The sequence below is a fragment of the Vanessa cardui genome, chromosome 6 (assembly GCF_905220365.1).
Source record: "Vanessa cardui chromosome 6, ilVanCard2.1, whole genome shotgun sequence".
Classification (NCBI taxonomy): domain Eukaryota; kingdom Metazoa; phylum Arthropoda; class Insecta; order Lepidoptera; family Nymphalidae; genus Vanessa; species Vanessa cardui.
The window spans coordinates 690,868-706,161 of NC_061128.1; the positions used below are offsets into that span (position 1 = coordinate 690,868).

General features: G+C 34.4%; 1 protein-coding gene across 1 annotated transcript; it reads right to left on the minus strand.

Moving 5' to 3' along the window:
• Positions 1–1,093: 1,093 nt before the first annotated feature.
• Positions 1,094–15,059, minus strand: LOC124530417. The gene is made up of 8 exons (XM_047104584.1): positions 14,998–15,059; positions 12,284–12,404; positions 10,980–11,141; positions 8,776–8,875; positions 7,777–7,848; positions 6,805–6,919; positions 5,335–5,435; positions 1,094–1,320 (listed from the first exon to the last, which is right to left on the minus strand). The coding sequence occupies exons 1-8, from the start codon at positions 15,057–15,059 to the stop codon at positions 1,094–1,096; spliced, it is 960 nt and encodes a 319-aa protein (XP_046960540.1).
• Positions 15,060–15,294: the final 235 nt, after the last annotated feature.

Below are 15,294 nucleotides of genomic sequence, written 5' to 3' on the forward strand. Positions count from 1 at the left end.
TGGTCACTACCACCTATATAATATATAGCGCTACAATAAACATGTTAAGCAATAATCATTCCTTACATCACTAGTGCGCTACCAACATTGGGAACTAAGTTATGTCCCTTGTGCCTGTAGTTACACTGCGTCACCGACAATTCAAACATCGAACACAACGATACTAAACATTGCCGTTTGACGGTAGAATATATAATATCAGTGGCTTGCAAAAACCCCAAGGATATTTTAATTTATATTCTTCTTTTCAGTTTTTTTTTTTCATTTTTATAAGTGTTCTTTCAAAGTAGGTAGGTAGGTAGGTAGGTAGGTAGGTAGGTAAGTTTGGAAGATTTCTAAGTGGTGACTTGTAAACTTTAAAATTATTTTACAGTTAAAACAGATAGTGTTATATATTTGCAATATATAGTCTTAAAGCTTCATCTATGTGCGATTGTTTTTAGCATTGCATAATATAGTTATTATAAGCATTAATTACTTATTAATTATTATTAACGAGTAAGTAGTCGCACACCACTTTGGTCGCGTTTCAGGGTGTTATTTGTCATTTGTCAGGCACAAAAGTAGCCTATATCCTTTCTTGTATTTCAAGTTTGGTTCTTCATCAATTTCGGTTCAGTTGTGTGATCGTGAAAGAGCGGACAGACAGACAGAGTTACTTTCACATTTATAATATTAATATACATTCAATGGACATAACGTTACCAATGTGATCTTAAGCGATGTTTGATAATTATTTGAGAATTTATATGACCTATGTTAGTGTCATAATTATAATGTATTTAATTATTAAAAGCTAACGACCAATAAATGTCCCTCTTCTGTCTGTTCTAGAGATCCATCATCTCGAAACATACTCCTCAAACGGTCGTTTCTTAATAAGTGTCGGTTCGATAAATTTGACTGATCTATATTCGAAATTCAAATTTATTTATTCAACATAGAAGTCTTTTGTGATTGATTGCCTAAATTTTACCACAAGTCCGAAAAAAAATGCCTAAGAGCTGGAAAGTATGGGATATCTATTTATTTGACAGATGATAATGAGATGTTTCTAACTAAATGGACATCACGATTAATAAATTTGTTACGGTCAATTCAAATAGGGATATTGTTCAATTTTTCTCATCTTCAATTTTTTCGGTGACACCGTTAAATTATTTTTCGTCAATGTAAAAACATTCTTATCTTTACTTTTGTTCGAGATTCTTTTTTCGAATCCACAAAAGGTGAATAATAGCCCGAAGACAAACCAAATAAGCTCAATTATGCTTATAATGGATCCGCCAAGGCACAAACCGAAGATGCCGCCGAGATTTGCTGGAATAAAGAGATTTGAATGTCTTAAAGAAATTCTAGAGAATAAAATCTTAGTTTAAAAAAACAATCCATCACTTTATCTTTGATGTATTAAGATTCTTATTATAAAAAAATATTCGAAGCCTAATATCGCTACCAATTTTGATAACGAAGATGTTATGTCCCTTGTACATGCAGTTTCACTGGTATATTCATCAAACTGAAACACAACAATAGGTACCATACCATCCATACAAGCCTAGTTCCTTCTATATAATGATAAATTGTATATACATAATTTATAGAGCTGAGATGGCCCAGTGGTTAGAACGCGTGCATCTTAACCGATGATTGCGAGTTCAAACCCAGGCAAACACCACTATATAATATATATATATATATATATATATATATATATATATATATATATATATATATATATATATATATATACATTCAATATATATATATATATATATATATATATAACGGAGCAGGCATGTCCGAGCGCGTTTTTAAAAAAACATGACGCCAGCATAGCTGACGTCACGAGTGTCAGAGTTTCGATCTTTAACTCTTCGGTGGTATGAAATAAAACTCAGGAAATAATCCTCTCAATTTATTCCAATATGAGACTGTCCGATCGCTCCGACGGCTCGATCAAGTCTGTCGATACCGGCGGGCGCTTGATCTTTTATAACAAAAATAGGTGGGTAGACTTATTCACTCAAGATAACACTTGTTTACAAACATTAAAATATTTCAGAGTAATTTAACATTTCAAAATTCACTAAAAATTATTCATTTAACAATGAAACAGTTTTAAAATATTAAAATAATCATTTCTGGACACGTGTTTTTCTTAAATTCGTGGCTCCGCGCCGACACGGCCATTCTGACAGGCGGTGCGCGCTCTGCACCTGCCTAAGTTGTGCGATTGGAAATCTGCGAATCAAAAAAACATTTTTGAAGCAGGTATCTGTAAGCAACACATCATGTTGACCTTTGATAATTGTTTTGTAAAACAGTACACAAAGAAATCTCTCATGCACCTTTATTATAATAAATGTGGGCAGATTTTACGCATACTATGCTCATAACTGTTAAAGGTTCTCGTAGATCTGTGGTGTATACATGTCTATACCACGGTCCACAAGGTCTCCCTACGGTATCTCATGGTTCTCTGTGGATACATCAAGGATCCGCGGGTAGCTCAAGGGTAACACGTGGTTAGCTCAGAGGTATCACTCTCCAGACTATGGTATATACATGGCTACTAAAGGTTCTCGTAGATCTGTGGTGTATACATGTCTAACCACGGTCCACAAGGTCTCCCTACGGTATCTCATGGTTCTCTGTGGATACATCAAGGATCCGCGGGTAGCTCAAGGGTAACACGTGGTTAGCTCAGAGGTATCACTCTCCAGATTACGGTATATAAATGGCTACCACGGCTCCACAACGCCTCCCAACGGTATCTCATGGTTCACTTTTGGATACATCAAGGATCCGTGAGTAATACGAGGGTAACACGTGGTTAGCTCAGAGGTATCACTCTCAAACCAGAGTGTACGTGTCTAGTTATGGTTGCATGAGGAATCTCAATGGTAATTAAAAATTTTTTTTTTTTTTTTTGTTATTGTTTTTTTTTTTTTCTATTTCTTTTTCTTTTTAGATTTGAAGAGGTAAGATAAGTAAATTTTGCCTCACAGTTTTATGCGATGATTAGTTCTCGTCGATGTTGACCACTCGGACGGACTGACCAGCTCGGGACTAACTGACCAGCTTGTGATATGGATGGCAACTCCCGCTGTCTCGGCCATTCTGCGGAACGGTGCGCGCTCTGCACCGGTCGCGTTTCTGGTTGTGGTGCTCGGCGAAGCTGATCACGAGCGCCCTCTGCCAAGCTGATCACGAACGCCCTCTGCCGACCACCTTCTCCACTGTCTTAATTTTTATGAAACCTGTAAATCTCGAAAGACACACTTAATTAGTCATATCATGTAATAGTGGTTACGTGGACTCTTAGTCTTTATGTTGAAAATAATTAATTTTAGTTTTCTGAGAATAAAAAGATGACTGTTATATTTCGAACAAGGATCATTCGTTGCTGTAGTTGTGTTATTAGTGACATTCTGCGGGATGGTGCGTGCTCTGCACCAGTCGCATTTCTTGGTCGCCCGGCTGCGGTGCACGACGAAGCTGATCACGAGCGCCCTCTGCCGACCACCTTCGCGATGCGATGCGTTCTTATGAAACCTGTAAATCTCGAAAGACACAATTAATTAATCACATCAAGTAATGGTGGTTACGTGGACTCATTAATCTTTATGCTGAAAATAATTAATTTTAGTTTTCTGAGAATAGAAGCGATGACTGTTTTATTCCGCACAAGAGTCTCTTGTTGCTGTTGTGTGTTGTTAGTGCTGCAAAGTCCTCTGGTTATTAATGTCCATCAGGTTTAAGAAATTCAGGTGGTATGTGATGTTTTCTTTGTGTAATAAGAGAGTGGTGCAACTCCATATACTAGATGCACTGTTCAGTCTCGTAGTTCTTAATAATAATCAAGAACTAATCTTAACTCGTTTTTGAGGGTAGTAATAACTTTTTCCACTTAGCCATTTGCTCGGCTGTTTCCTGACGTGTTGTTTATCTTAGTGTCTCATTTCCCCGCGATATCCATGATCTCCGTGATCCACATGGTCACTTGTTGATTTTTCAATTAAGATGTTCCACACATATGAACAGTATGGCAAATGAGGATGCCCTTGAAGCGTATTGTTCTTAATTGTAGGAAGTAGCCGCCTCAAGTGTTGACGAAGTGGGTACTCCCGCACTAGTCGGCTTTGGAGCTGATGAATGATTTATTGGATCCGTGGCTTGCGGTTCTGCCACATAGATGGGCCCCATTACACCGAAGTTGCTAGTAGATGTACCAAGCAGTAAGTGTGCAGTGCTTAGAGATCTTCTTATCACTTCGCAATATGGTTCTGTCTTGTAGCGATCCTTCTATGACAGGTGGAACCGAAGCTGATGAGGACGTGGCAGAGATCGGAGCTTGTTCCGATCCCGCTTCTGATAACGGAGCAGGCATGCCCGAGCGCGTTTTTAAAAAACATGACGCCAGCATAGCTGACGTCACGAGTGTCAGAGTTTCGATCTTTAACTCTTCGGTGGTATGAAATAAAACTCAGGAAATAATCCTCTCAATTTATTCCAATATGAGACTGTCCGATCGCTCCGACGGCTCGATCAAGTCTGTCGATACCGGCGGGCGCTTGATCTTTTATAACAAAAATAGGTGGGTAGACTTATTCACTCAAGATAACACTTGTTTACAAACATTAAAATATTTCAGAGTAATTTAACATTTCAAAATTCACTAAAAATTATTCATTTAACAATGAAACAGTTTTAAAATATTAAAATAATCATTTCTGGACACGTGTTTTTCTTAAATTCGTGGCTCCGCGCCGACATATATATATATATATATATATATATATATATATATATATATATATATATATATATATGTGCCTAATTTGTGTTTATAATTCATCTCGTGCTCGGCGGTGAAGAAAAACATCGCGAGGAAACCTGCATGTGACTAATTTCATCGAAATACTGCAACATGTTCATTCCACGAACCCAACGTGGTGGAATATGTTCCAAGCCCTCTCCTTAATGGAAGAGGAGGCCTTATCCTAGCAGTGGGAAATTTACTGTCTATAACTTTACTTACATCATTTATAACTACACACCCGGGAAACAAAGTTTATATATATGTAAAGAAATGTGACAAAACGTAACACATCCCAGTAAAATTCAATACGGTGATATTGAAATTCAAAACCGCCATAGCTTGAACCATTTATATTAAGAATAATATTCATTTTTTTCCTGGAATTTCATTATGAAAGAGATTAAAATGACCTATTATTTATATAAGGAATTAAGCCTTTCAAACGTGTATTTTATGTACAGTGTGAAGAAATAAAATAGGTCATTTTATAATGGCAATTGTATGTTTACCGAGCATTTGATCCCATGTATACAGAATTTCCCGTTTATATTTCAAGCAAGTGTTATCAGCAAAGTGTATCGTCACTCGAGTGTAACCTTTCTTCCTTTCGCTGAAAAAAAAAGATCTATTGTATGAATATGCGAATGTAAGATTATAATATTCCTGAGTAACGTAGTTCACTTAATAAATATGTATTATTATTCAGACAGGTACTTCCTATTTCATGTACATATATTATACAGATTTTAATATAATTGAATGGATGTAGAGGTAGAGTACGACCAACGAAACGATGGATGGATTGTTTGAAAAATGATATAGTTAGAAAGAATATTGCTTGTGAGATGACGTCTGACAGAGAGGCATTGAAGGAAAACACATGCAGCGCTGGCCCCAAATAAAATTAGATCAAGGCAGGATGATGATGATATAAACATATTTCAATAGTTTTTATAGCTGTTTTCTTAAACCACACTAGTTGTTGAGAGCTGAGATGGCCCAGCGGTTAGAACGCGTGCATCTTAACCGATGATTGCGGGTTCAAACCCAGGCAAGCACCACTATATGTATGTGCTTAATTTGTGTTTATAATTCATCTCGAGCTCGGCGATGAAGGAAAACATCGTGAGGAAACCTGCATATGTCTAATTTCATCGAAATTCTGCAACATGTTCATTCCACGAACCCAGCGTGGTGGAATATGTTTCAAGCCCTCTCCTTAATGGAAGAGGAGGCCTTATTATGTTAGGCCTATCCCATTCCTCGGAGAGAAAATTTAAATGTATTTTTCATTAATAAATTGGAATTTCAACCGGAAAAATTCAATTAAATACATCAGGACCTCGTTACGTAGAGTTCGAACCGAAGGGATCAAATTATATCTTTGAATTGCATCGATTCCGTACACATTTTATAAATAGGGTCGTTTTCACTGGATGAGATCGTAGTATCCTTTACAAATTACGAGGGTAGGCAACATACATCCATTTCATGGAACGATTTATCTTATTCACTTCGAATTTTCTGACAAAATGAATTTATTTCGCTTTCGTTTTGATTGACAATTCTATTTACGAAAAAATATCTCAATGCCTAATGTCATGATCGCTTTTATAATTTTGGATTGACGTAGCTTGAACGAAGACTTAGTAAAAGAATATGTTATTGTTAAATAGATTGTATTTAAACACAAATCTTTATATAAGGCGAAGGCAATCCAACACGAGCGCTGAGAGATCAACCAGCGTTCTATTTTTGAGATTTTCTTTATAGGAAAAAAAAAAAACAAAAAGTTATTATTGGCCGAAAATAACTTTGTTTTATCGTCCCTTTAACATAGATTTTCGAGCCAAACTCACATTGCAGTGTTAACATTAAGTTTAACATTTTAAAAAATCGATATATAACACAAGTCAATTATATATATTTTTTAATCGATAATAAATGTCTCGAATTTATTTATTTATTGAACAACTTACTCGACCATTCGATCCACTTTCACATACTCGGCTTCTGTATCGTATTGCACGTAGTCGCATCGCTGATAGCATTCTTGTTCAACTATAATATCCCGCACATCGCTTTGAACTCGATCTGTGTAAATATCTTTGTTAATTTAGGCGTTATTATACTTCAATATCTACAATGACACTGCAAATTGAAGGATACTCGCAGTCGCTCATCTTCCAGCTGATCTTAGAAGATGCTTAATTACTATCAAGCTGCTCGAGGTACGATGGAATGCGTGTTATTGGATAAAACTTATATCATGTCTTAATAGATATCACTTGAAATTAAATAAGAACCCAAAGATTATTTTTATTACATTCGAAGATATCATTTCGGCAAATTCGGTGAATACTCGTAAGTATCCGCGTAAGGAACTCGAAACTGCCTACGCACTTAAGTCATTGTGATCTTGAACATTCCAAGAATCATATTATCTATAGTAACATTCTACGTCAGACAAAATTATGACACTTTTATAATGAATGACAGAATCGTGTCAGAGTTAATTAAAACGGTAATGGTTTTGTCGTGTATATTCTATATTGAGATTCAAACTCAACAGAGATCAAGTTATTATGTTAATATATGAGGTATCGTTATTTAATTAAAATATTTAATATAATAAACATCTTTGATTATTTACTTAGTGGTAGGGCTTTGTGCAAGCCCATCTGGGTAGGTACCATCCACTCATCAGTTATTCTACCGCCAAATAACAGTGCTCAGTATTGTTGTGTTCCGGTCTGAAGGGTGAGTGAGCCAGTGTAACTACAGGCACAAGGGACAATAACATCTTAGTTCCCAAGGTCGGTGACGATGTAAGGAATAGTTAATGTTTCTTCCAGCGTCATTGTCTATGGGCGATGGTGACCACTTACCATCAGGTGGCCCATATGCTCGTCCGCCAACCTATACCATAAAAAAAAAATTTACTAACTTACCCAAATTTTGATAGATACACTTAAGTCTTTCCCAAGTACATTTTGGAAAGTTTTCAACGTCCAATTCATCAGCTGAAAAAAATTAAGATAAAAATTTAGATCGCGTGTATTCATACTGAATATATAATATTACCCTAAATATGCAAACTCATATGTGCGGTGTCATCGCGCCGTTTGAAAAACGAATATAAAAGATACATTTAAAACAAATATTATGAAAATTAATGGATGCCGGTGTTGTGCGTATAATGTGTTACTTGGCTTAATATAAACATAATAGAAGCAGTATATTTAGGCTTTGTGTCTACAGATAAGTTAGAAAAGTTGCCTTAACTGGGGTTTTGTGCAAGCCCGCCTAACTTCGTTCCAAATTCAAAAGTATACCAGAAGCTATCCAGTTAGTTAAAGAGCGTATAGTTTAAATCTATCGGTTTGTAGTTGTAGAGTTTGTCTTCACTTGCACTTAAGGAATTAATCTTCTGGTTTTACAGACATATACAGAGTTTTATTCGCATTTATAATATTAGTATAAATTATCAATCAAATTACTGCATATTTTATCGGACTATCAAATACTTTAATAAATCTTATTATAAAAACTGTACTGCTGGAAGACTAAAACTGTATTAAAAAGAGCAGAGATGACCCAGTGATTTGAACGCTTGAATCTTTACCCATGATTGCGGGTTCAAATAAAGGTAAGCATCACTGAATATTTATGTGCTTACCTGGTGGTGAAGGAAAATATTGTGAGAAAACTCGCCGAGAAAATGTGTCTAATTTCATAGATATCCTACCACTTGTGTATTTCACCAACCCGCATTGGAACAGTGTGGAGGAATATGTTCCAAATCTTCTCCTCAAAGGGAGAGGAGGCCTCAACCCAGCAGTGGGAAATTTACAGGTTGTTGTTGTTGTTGTTGTTTATTAAAGCTATTCGCCACTAGACATCGTACAACTGTTTGGGGGTAAAATATATGGTAGTATAATGGTACTAACGATCATAGTTGAACGGCATACAGCGACAGTGTTCAATAACTTTTCTCATCATCAATACAGTCATACATCCTTGGTATGAATTAGCGTTGATTTTCGTATCCTGCAAACATAAAATCAGCTGATTTTGGTGCCAAATATTATCAAGAATCGATAACGGATAAAATAGCTATTCTTAAAACAGCCAAGTAAGCTGAAAATATGGTTCACAAATACGTGGTTCATGGATGTGAAGTCACAGGAGTGTAAGCAATGGCCACTTGCAAACTCGAGAAATCTCTTGACTAAATAACCCAATAACTAGCCATAAAAATGACGCAGCAGTTAAATTTAACTAGAAGATATTTAAACGTTTTCCTTATAAGCACACTTAATCATGGGGTCAATTATTCGTAATAAAATTGATATGATATAAATACAATTAATGAATACCTTATACCAAATGAAAAGTTTTAGAAGTTGGTCATCAGTTCCGGAGATTACTTACTACAAACTAACAAACAATTTTCTCCATTTTATGATATTTGTATTTTTAATTTTAGAAATCTTCTTTTTATTGAAAAGTAATTTGATTATTCTCATATTTGAGTTGAAAAGGGAAGTCAAAATCGGTTATTGTCATTTTACAAAGAAAATGTGTATTTAAAAATGTTAATGAAAAATATTTTACTGTTAAAAAGGCAACAGGATTTGTAGATAAATCATAAACTCTTCTTTTCAAATATAAAAAAGGTTGTGGTCAACAGCCTTTCCTCTCTTTGAAAGCAGGTGACATTAGTTTAACTCATGACGCTTTCCCTCAACGCATAGAAAGATGTCAATAAAATCAGCAGTATTTGTATCACAATCATCACTTACGACTCAAAAATCCCAGCAACAGAGCCATTTCGACTATATTTTATTTTGTAAATATAAAAATACATATAAATGTAACTGCTAGAATATCATTTCAACGGATAAATGAAAAATGAAATACGCGAATTGAATAATAAAACGCACGCGAAAATGTACGTTACCCGTGTATTGAAAATTGAAGTCAATTGACGGGCTTCATACGAGTATTATTATGCTACAAGCAACCTACCCGACTTCACACGGATGCAATACTGACACTAAATATACTAAAGAATACGACCTCCTTGGTCGAGATGTGGGAACACTGGTTTTTATGGGCCAGACCGAAGTCTCGGGTTCCATTCCCGGCCTAGCTGATGTAGAAAACGTTAACAAGTTTTGTACGTTGTATTTGTAAGGGTTAGGTGTATGTGGTACCGTCGTTACTTCTGATTTTCCCTAACACAAGCACTTTAGCTACTTACATTGGAATCAGAGTAATGTTCGAATCTTTATTTATATTTATTTATTTATTATTATTTGGAATGGTTTACAACGTTCACAGCTTTTTTGTCATTAGATATTACAAACCCTGTCCCTGTGTTATAAATCTGTTATATTTTCGGAAATATTCATTTTAACAATTTAATACATTTTAAACAATATATATAAAAAAAACAAAAACATATCAAAATAAACTTTTTTATAGTAGGCTTTTACAAGCATTTTTGAATCGTCATTACAATTAAGTGAAGCTACCTACCACCGGTTCATAAAATAGATTCTACCGAGAAGAACCGGCAAGAAACTCAGTAGTTACTCTTTTTCAACATTATTAATCGCACAATATTTTAAGGTACTTAATTAGATAAGGGATAATGCTGTATTGCTTAAATTCGCTTCGAAAATAAAGTATCATTTCTCGTAAAAAGTAAAGGATAAATAATGGTTTTTGTGGGTTATCCCTAAGAGATAGACCATCGCTGACTTTTTTGAAGACCTTTTTATGTTGTACAATACTGTAGTACATTATTTTGATCTATCTTCTTGGGTTTGGTAGGGTTCACAATGTAAGCAGAAAAATGTTTTTATTTACGACCTCACTTTATAAACCTTTAAAATAATCAGTGTTACTCTACTATAATATATTCTACGTATAAACCTTCTTTTTAAATCAATCTATTTTAAAAAAAACACACAACACATAGGATAGGCGACTTTATTTTATGACATTTAATAATATCGTCGACTGCGTTGCCGAGAGGCTGAATTCAAATCCTAGATGGAGCCGAGAAAAAGTTATCGGGTATTTATGTCGAAAAATTCTCCGTAGCAGAAGTTTATAAGTAGGATGTGTATTTTATGATACTTACGGAAGGTAAAAAGCATTTTCGATTATCTAAAGATAATGTTTTGACGTGACTTGATGAATCGATCGCCCACGAGTCTACGGTTACGTCGAAGTACGTAAGTGGAGTCAAGGTTATTGCTCGATTTAATAATGTCAAATTATCTTCCTCGTCGAACACGTAGAGCTGTTGAACAAATACATGAACAATGAACAGTGCTATCTTATTGGGCTTGACGATGTATCTATGAAAAGGACGTCTTATTACTTAGAACTCTACCGGTATATCAGGTCTGTGGTTTGGTACTTGGTGGTACCCACTCATCAGATATTCTACCACCAAACAACAGTACTTAGTACCGCTGTGTTCCGGTTTGAAGGTTGAATGAACTAGTGTAACTTTAGGCACAAGGGACATACCATCTTAGATCCCAAGGTTGGTGGCGCATTGGCAATGTAAGTAATGCTTCGTCCGCTAACCTATTACATAAAAAAGGTAGCATGGTTGCCATTTATGCCACAATAAACTACTACCACCGCCCATGGATATCTACAACTTCAGGGGCTTGCAGATGCGTTGGCATTTTAGCGTCATTCTAATACAGAATAGCTATGCGGTGGCAATTATATATCAATTTGACATGATTTGTCATATAATGTACGATACAACGAATACAAGAAATTATATTATTGTCTATTGTGTATAGTTTGTTATCTATGGTGCGCAGCTAATTATGTTTGCAGTAGTCAGCAACATTTTAGGCGAATCAAAAAAAAGTTATCATATTTGTTTTTTAAATCAATGTCGTCTATCACGTGCTAGTGTCTTTGTATTTCCAGAAAAATCACCAAACGCTGCGAATACTGCGAATACGAATTTACAGGAGGTGCTCGCAGCAGACTCGCTAGAACGAACTCACTTGATACAAAGCTATACATATGATATCAACAGTTTTGGATTATATTTTTTGTAAACGTCTATTATTATTTTGTATTAGTTATTATATTAAATACATCCAAAATATAATCTAAATCTGTAACACAATAAAAATACAAAATGTATCAAATATTTTTTTTAAGATTAGAGGTTAAAATATAATTGTATTACGAGTGCTTTAAGTGCAAAAATCATTACGCAAAAGTAATATATTTATATCAATTTTTATGTTAGAAATTATAATATACTAGGATTTCTGGATGAAACACTTTGTTATATATTATGTTGATAACTCATACATAAGTTTAAAAAATATTTGATAAAAAAATATCGAATCAAGGATACAAAATGCAATTTAAGCAAAATTAGTAGAAATTAATTAATTTACTGACCGAAACAAAACTGTCTACAATACTTCCATTGTACATCATTTTCTGGCTATTAATAATGATTTCCAATGCCTCTGACGTATCAATACCGGTGCGAAAACTTGTACTTTCATCGGCGTATTTCCTGAAAAGTTACTTTATAATTAAATTTAACAAAAAATCGATGGAAGATTTGTTATATATTTTCAATTACTGTACAGTCAGAGTAAGAAAGCCTTCGTCAGTTTTCAAATTCCTTTACTTCAACCAAACCATTAAAACTTAAACCATTTATTTTGCTACTCATACGTATACATTACATCGATTGTACACCAGAAAATAATTAAATTTAAGGAATACAATGTAAGTAGCAAGGGGTTCATCTCAGTATAAGCTGTGCTAATGCACAGCACTGATTTTCAGGTGGCCGGCTTGACTATTGAGTAAACATAAACACATTTTCGTGTGCCCGTACACGAAAATTAAAATAAATAAATTAAATTATAATAACAAAATAACTAAACTTAAAAAGCCCTTATGCTTGAGAAAAAAAAAACTCATTACACAAGAAGTAACCTTCACCAAGTCGTATACTATTAGTACCTTTTGCAACTAAAACACTAAACAGACTACTGCATATAAAGTTAAACTAACTTATTACTCTTTCCTAGAAGTGACTTATAATGCATACATCGCAAAGCAATATGTCACCCTCAATCGGTAAAGCAGATTATCGCCCACACTGAGCGCACCAAAATAGATCTTAAGGTGACGAATCTTTTCTTACTTTGATTGAACATCAAAAACACCTACTTCAATAAAATAATGTTATTTATAATATGCCTGAAGTGTTATGCTTCTTTATGACATCCAATCCCCAACAAAGGCTCTTAAAAATTTGATGTAAGTTTCCCAATTTTATCTAAATACGGCCAGTCCGATATATTCACTTTGGTTCTTGGCAAACCATTAGTTTATTATTGTTATAGTAACAAAAAAAAAAATTTAATCGAGAATTAATATTAATTATTTTAAATTTGGTTCGTCATTTAAAACTATAAATCCACATTATTAATCTAAAAATTCTAATAATAATTAACGTTCTGATTAGGATGTTTCATATCGAGGAAAGTCATTTATTAAATTTGCGTGCAAAAGTTTAACAATTATCTTCTCTTTTAAACCAATTAAGTTAATACATAATTACAAAACGCTCCTTATACATTGGCTCAATTGCCAATTAGGTAGCTTATAAGGCTCCATGTGTAAAAGTCCTCCATTCTAGTTAAGTCAGTTGGTTACTGAGATACTATTTAATTTTGATACTATACTATCTCCTGAACAGACTCATTAAGAATGTTCCATTTTTCTTTGTGTACCTCTCTGATTAGCTGACGTTAGTAGTCAGTTTCGTATAATCCTTCCAATTTAAAAAGCCCAGAACAACTCTAGATTTTTTTTTATGGTATAGGTTAGCTGACGAGCATATGGGCCACCTGATGGTAAGTGGTCACCATCACCCATAGACAATGACGCTGTAAAAAATATTAACTATTCCTTACATCGTCAATGTGCCACCAACCTTGGAAACTAAGTTGTTCTGGCTCACTCACCCTTCAAACCAGAACAAAACAATACTGAGTACTGTTATTTGGCGGTAGAATAACTGATGAGTGGGTGGTACCTACCCTGGCGGGCTTGCACAAAGCCCTACCACCAAGTAACTCATTTCACTCCACTTCCTAACGTAACATAGCCAAAATTTTCTCTTACGACATTCGCCTTTCTTCCAATTGTTTTTATCATCATTGTGATAATGTCAAAACCGTAATTAGTCAGGAGAAATAAACAAACAAGACATTCCAGTGGTAAATACGTTCTCTCATACTTTATAAAGTAAACAGACAAATTCTAATTTTCTCTCCGCATGGAGTGTGGGAAGTTAAAACAAAATTTCCGATGATATTGTCATTGCATACGATTATCCACATCAACCTCTGTTTCGGCACGAGTTGGATAAACATGTTCCAAAATTAAGCGAAAGCGAAAAATCTCATGATTTTAAATTAAAATTCCGTAAAATTTAGGTAGCGTTTGTTGATTTTAAACAACCTTATTTATTGCATTTTAAAGTTACCCAAAAATATTAACATTACAAATTAGTATTTAAATAATAATCATTACCAAAAATAAATGATATTAAATTTAAATCGTGAAGCAAATATTTCATACCATTCAATGGTACAGTAGAAGGTAATTAAGCACATATAATACTCTTGTGAAATTAACGTTAAAACCGCTTAGTGTTTCTTTTATCATCAAGCTAATTCTACTATTAATTAAAGTATTGTGCTAGATTTATAATATTTTAACGTTATCAAAGTAGAGCCGAGACCCAGTGGTTAGAATACGTGCGTCTTAACCGATGATTACGGGTTCAAACCCAGGCGAGAGAGAGAACCACTGAATATTAATGTGCTTGATTTGTGTTTATAATTGATTTCGTGAAGGAAAACATCGTAACGAAATCTAAATGTGTCTTATTTCATAAAAAATCTGCCATATGTGTATTTCACCAACCCGCATTGGAACAACGTGGTGGAATGTATTCCAAAACCTTCTTCGAAATTTACAGGCTGTTCTTGTTATCAAAGTAGCTTATATCAATAAAATTTTCATATATTTTAAGCCATTTAAATATTGATAGAAAGTCATGTATAAAAAATGGAATATAATACCTGAAATATTTTACGTCAAACTGACAGCAGTAGCCCATAATTGTGAACACATGTCTGAACATTCTCGAACATTCGATGTACTTTGATCTCCAAACGCACTGTTTTATCAAAACTTCGCACGGTTTTTTGAGCTGAAAATAATCGAGAATGTCACTACTAATGTAAGTTACATAGACTTCTTGCCCTTTCTCGTGTAACTAAGTACACGCTTGTGCTTATATCCCAACAACATCCCTAGCATTCATTTATGAGATTATCATTTTGTTACCTTTCCGGTGGTTGGGTATAAAGAAACAA

Bases quoted from the DNA above. Each gene is read 5' to 3' on its own strand.
- LOC124530417 (XM_047104584.1), bottom strand. From the start codon at position 15,059: ATGTTCAGACATGTGTTCACAATTATGGGCTACTGCTGTCAGTTTGAC. The intron at 11,142-12,283 runs GTCAGTAAATTA...TTTGTTCAACAG, and splicing joins TTGTAGACAGTTTTGTTTCG to CTCTACGTGTTCGACGAGGA. The intron at 5,436-6,804 runs GTAAGTTGTTCA...TTTTTTTTTCAG, and splicing joins AAAGTGGATCGAATGGTCGA to CGAAAGGAAGAAAGGTTACA.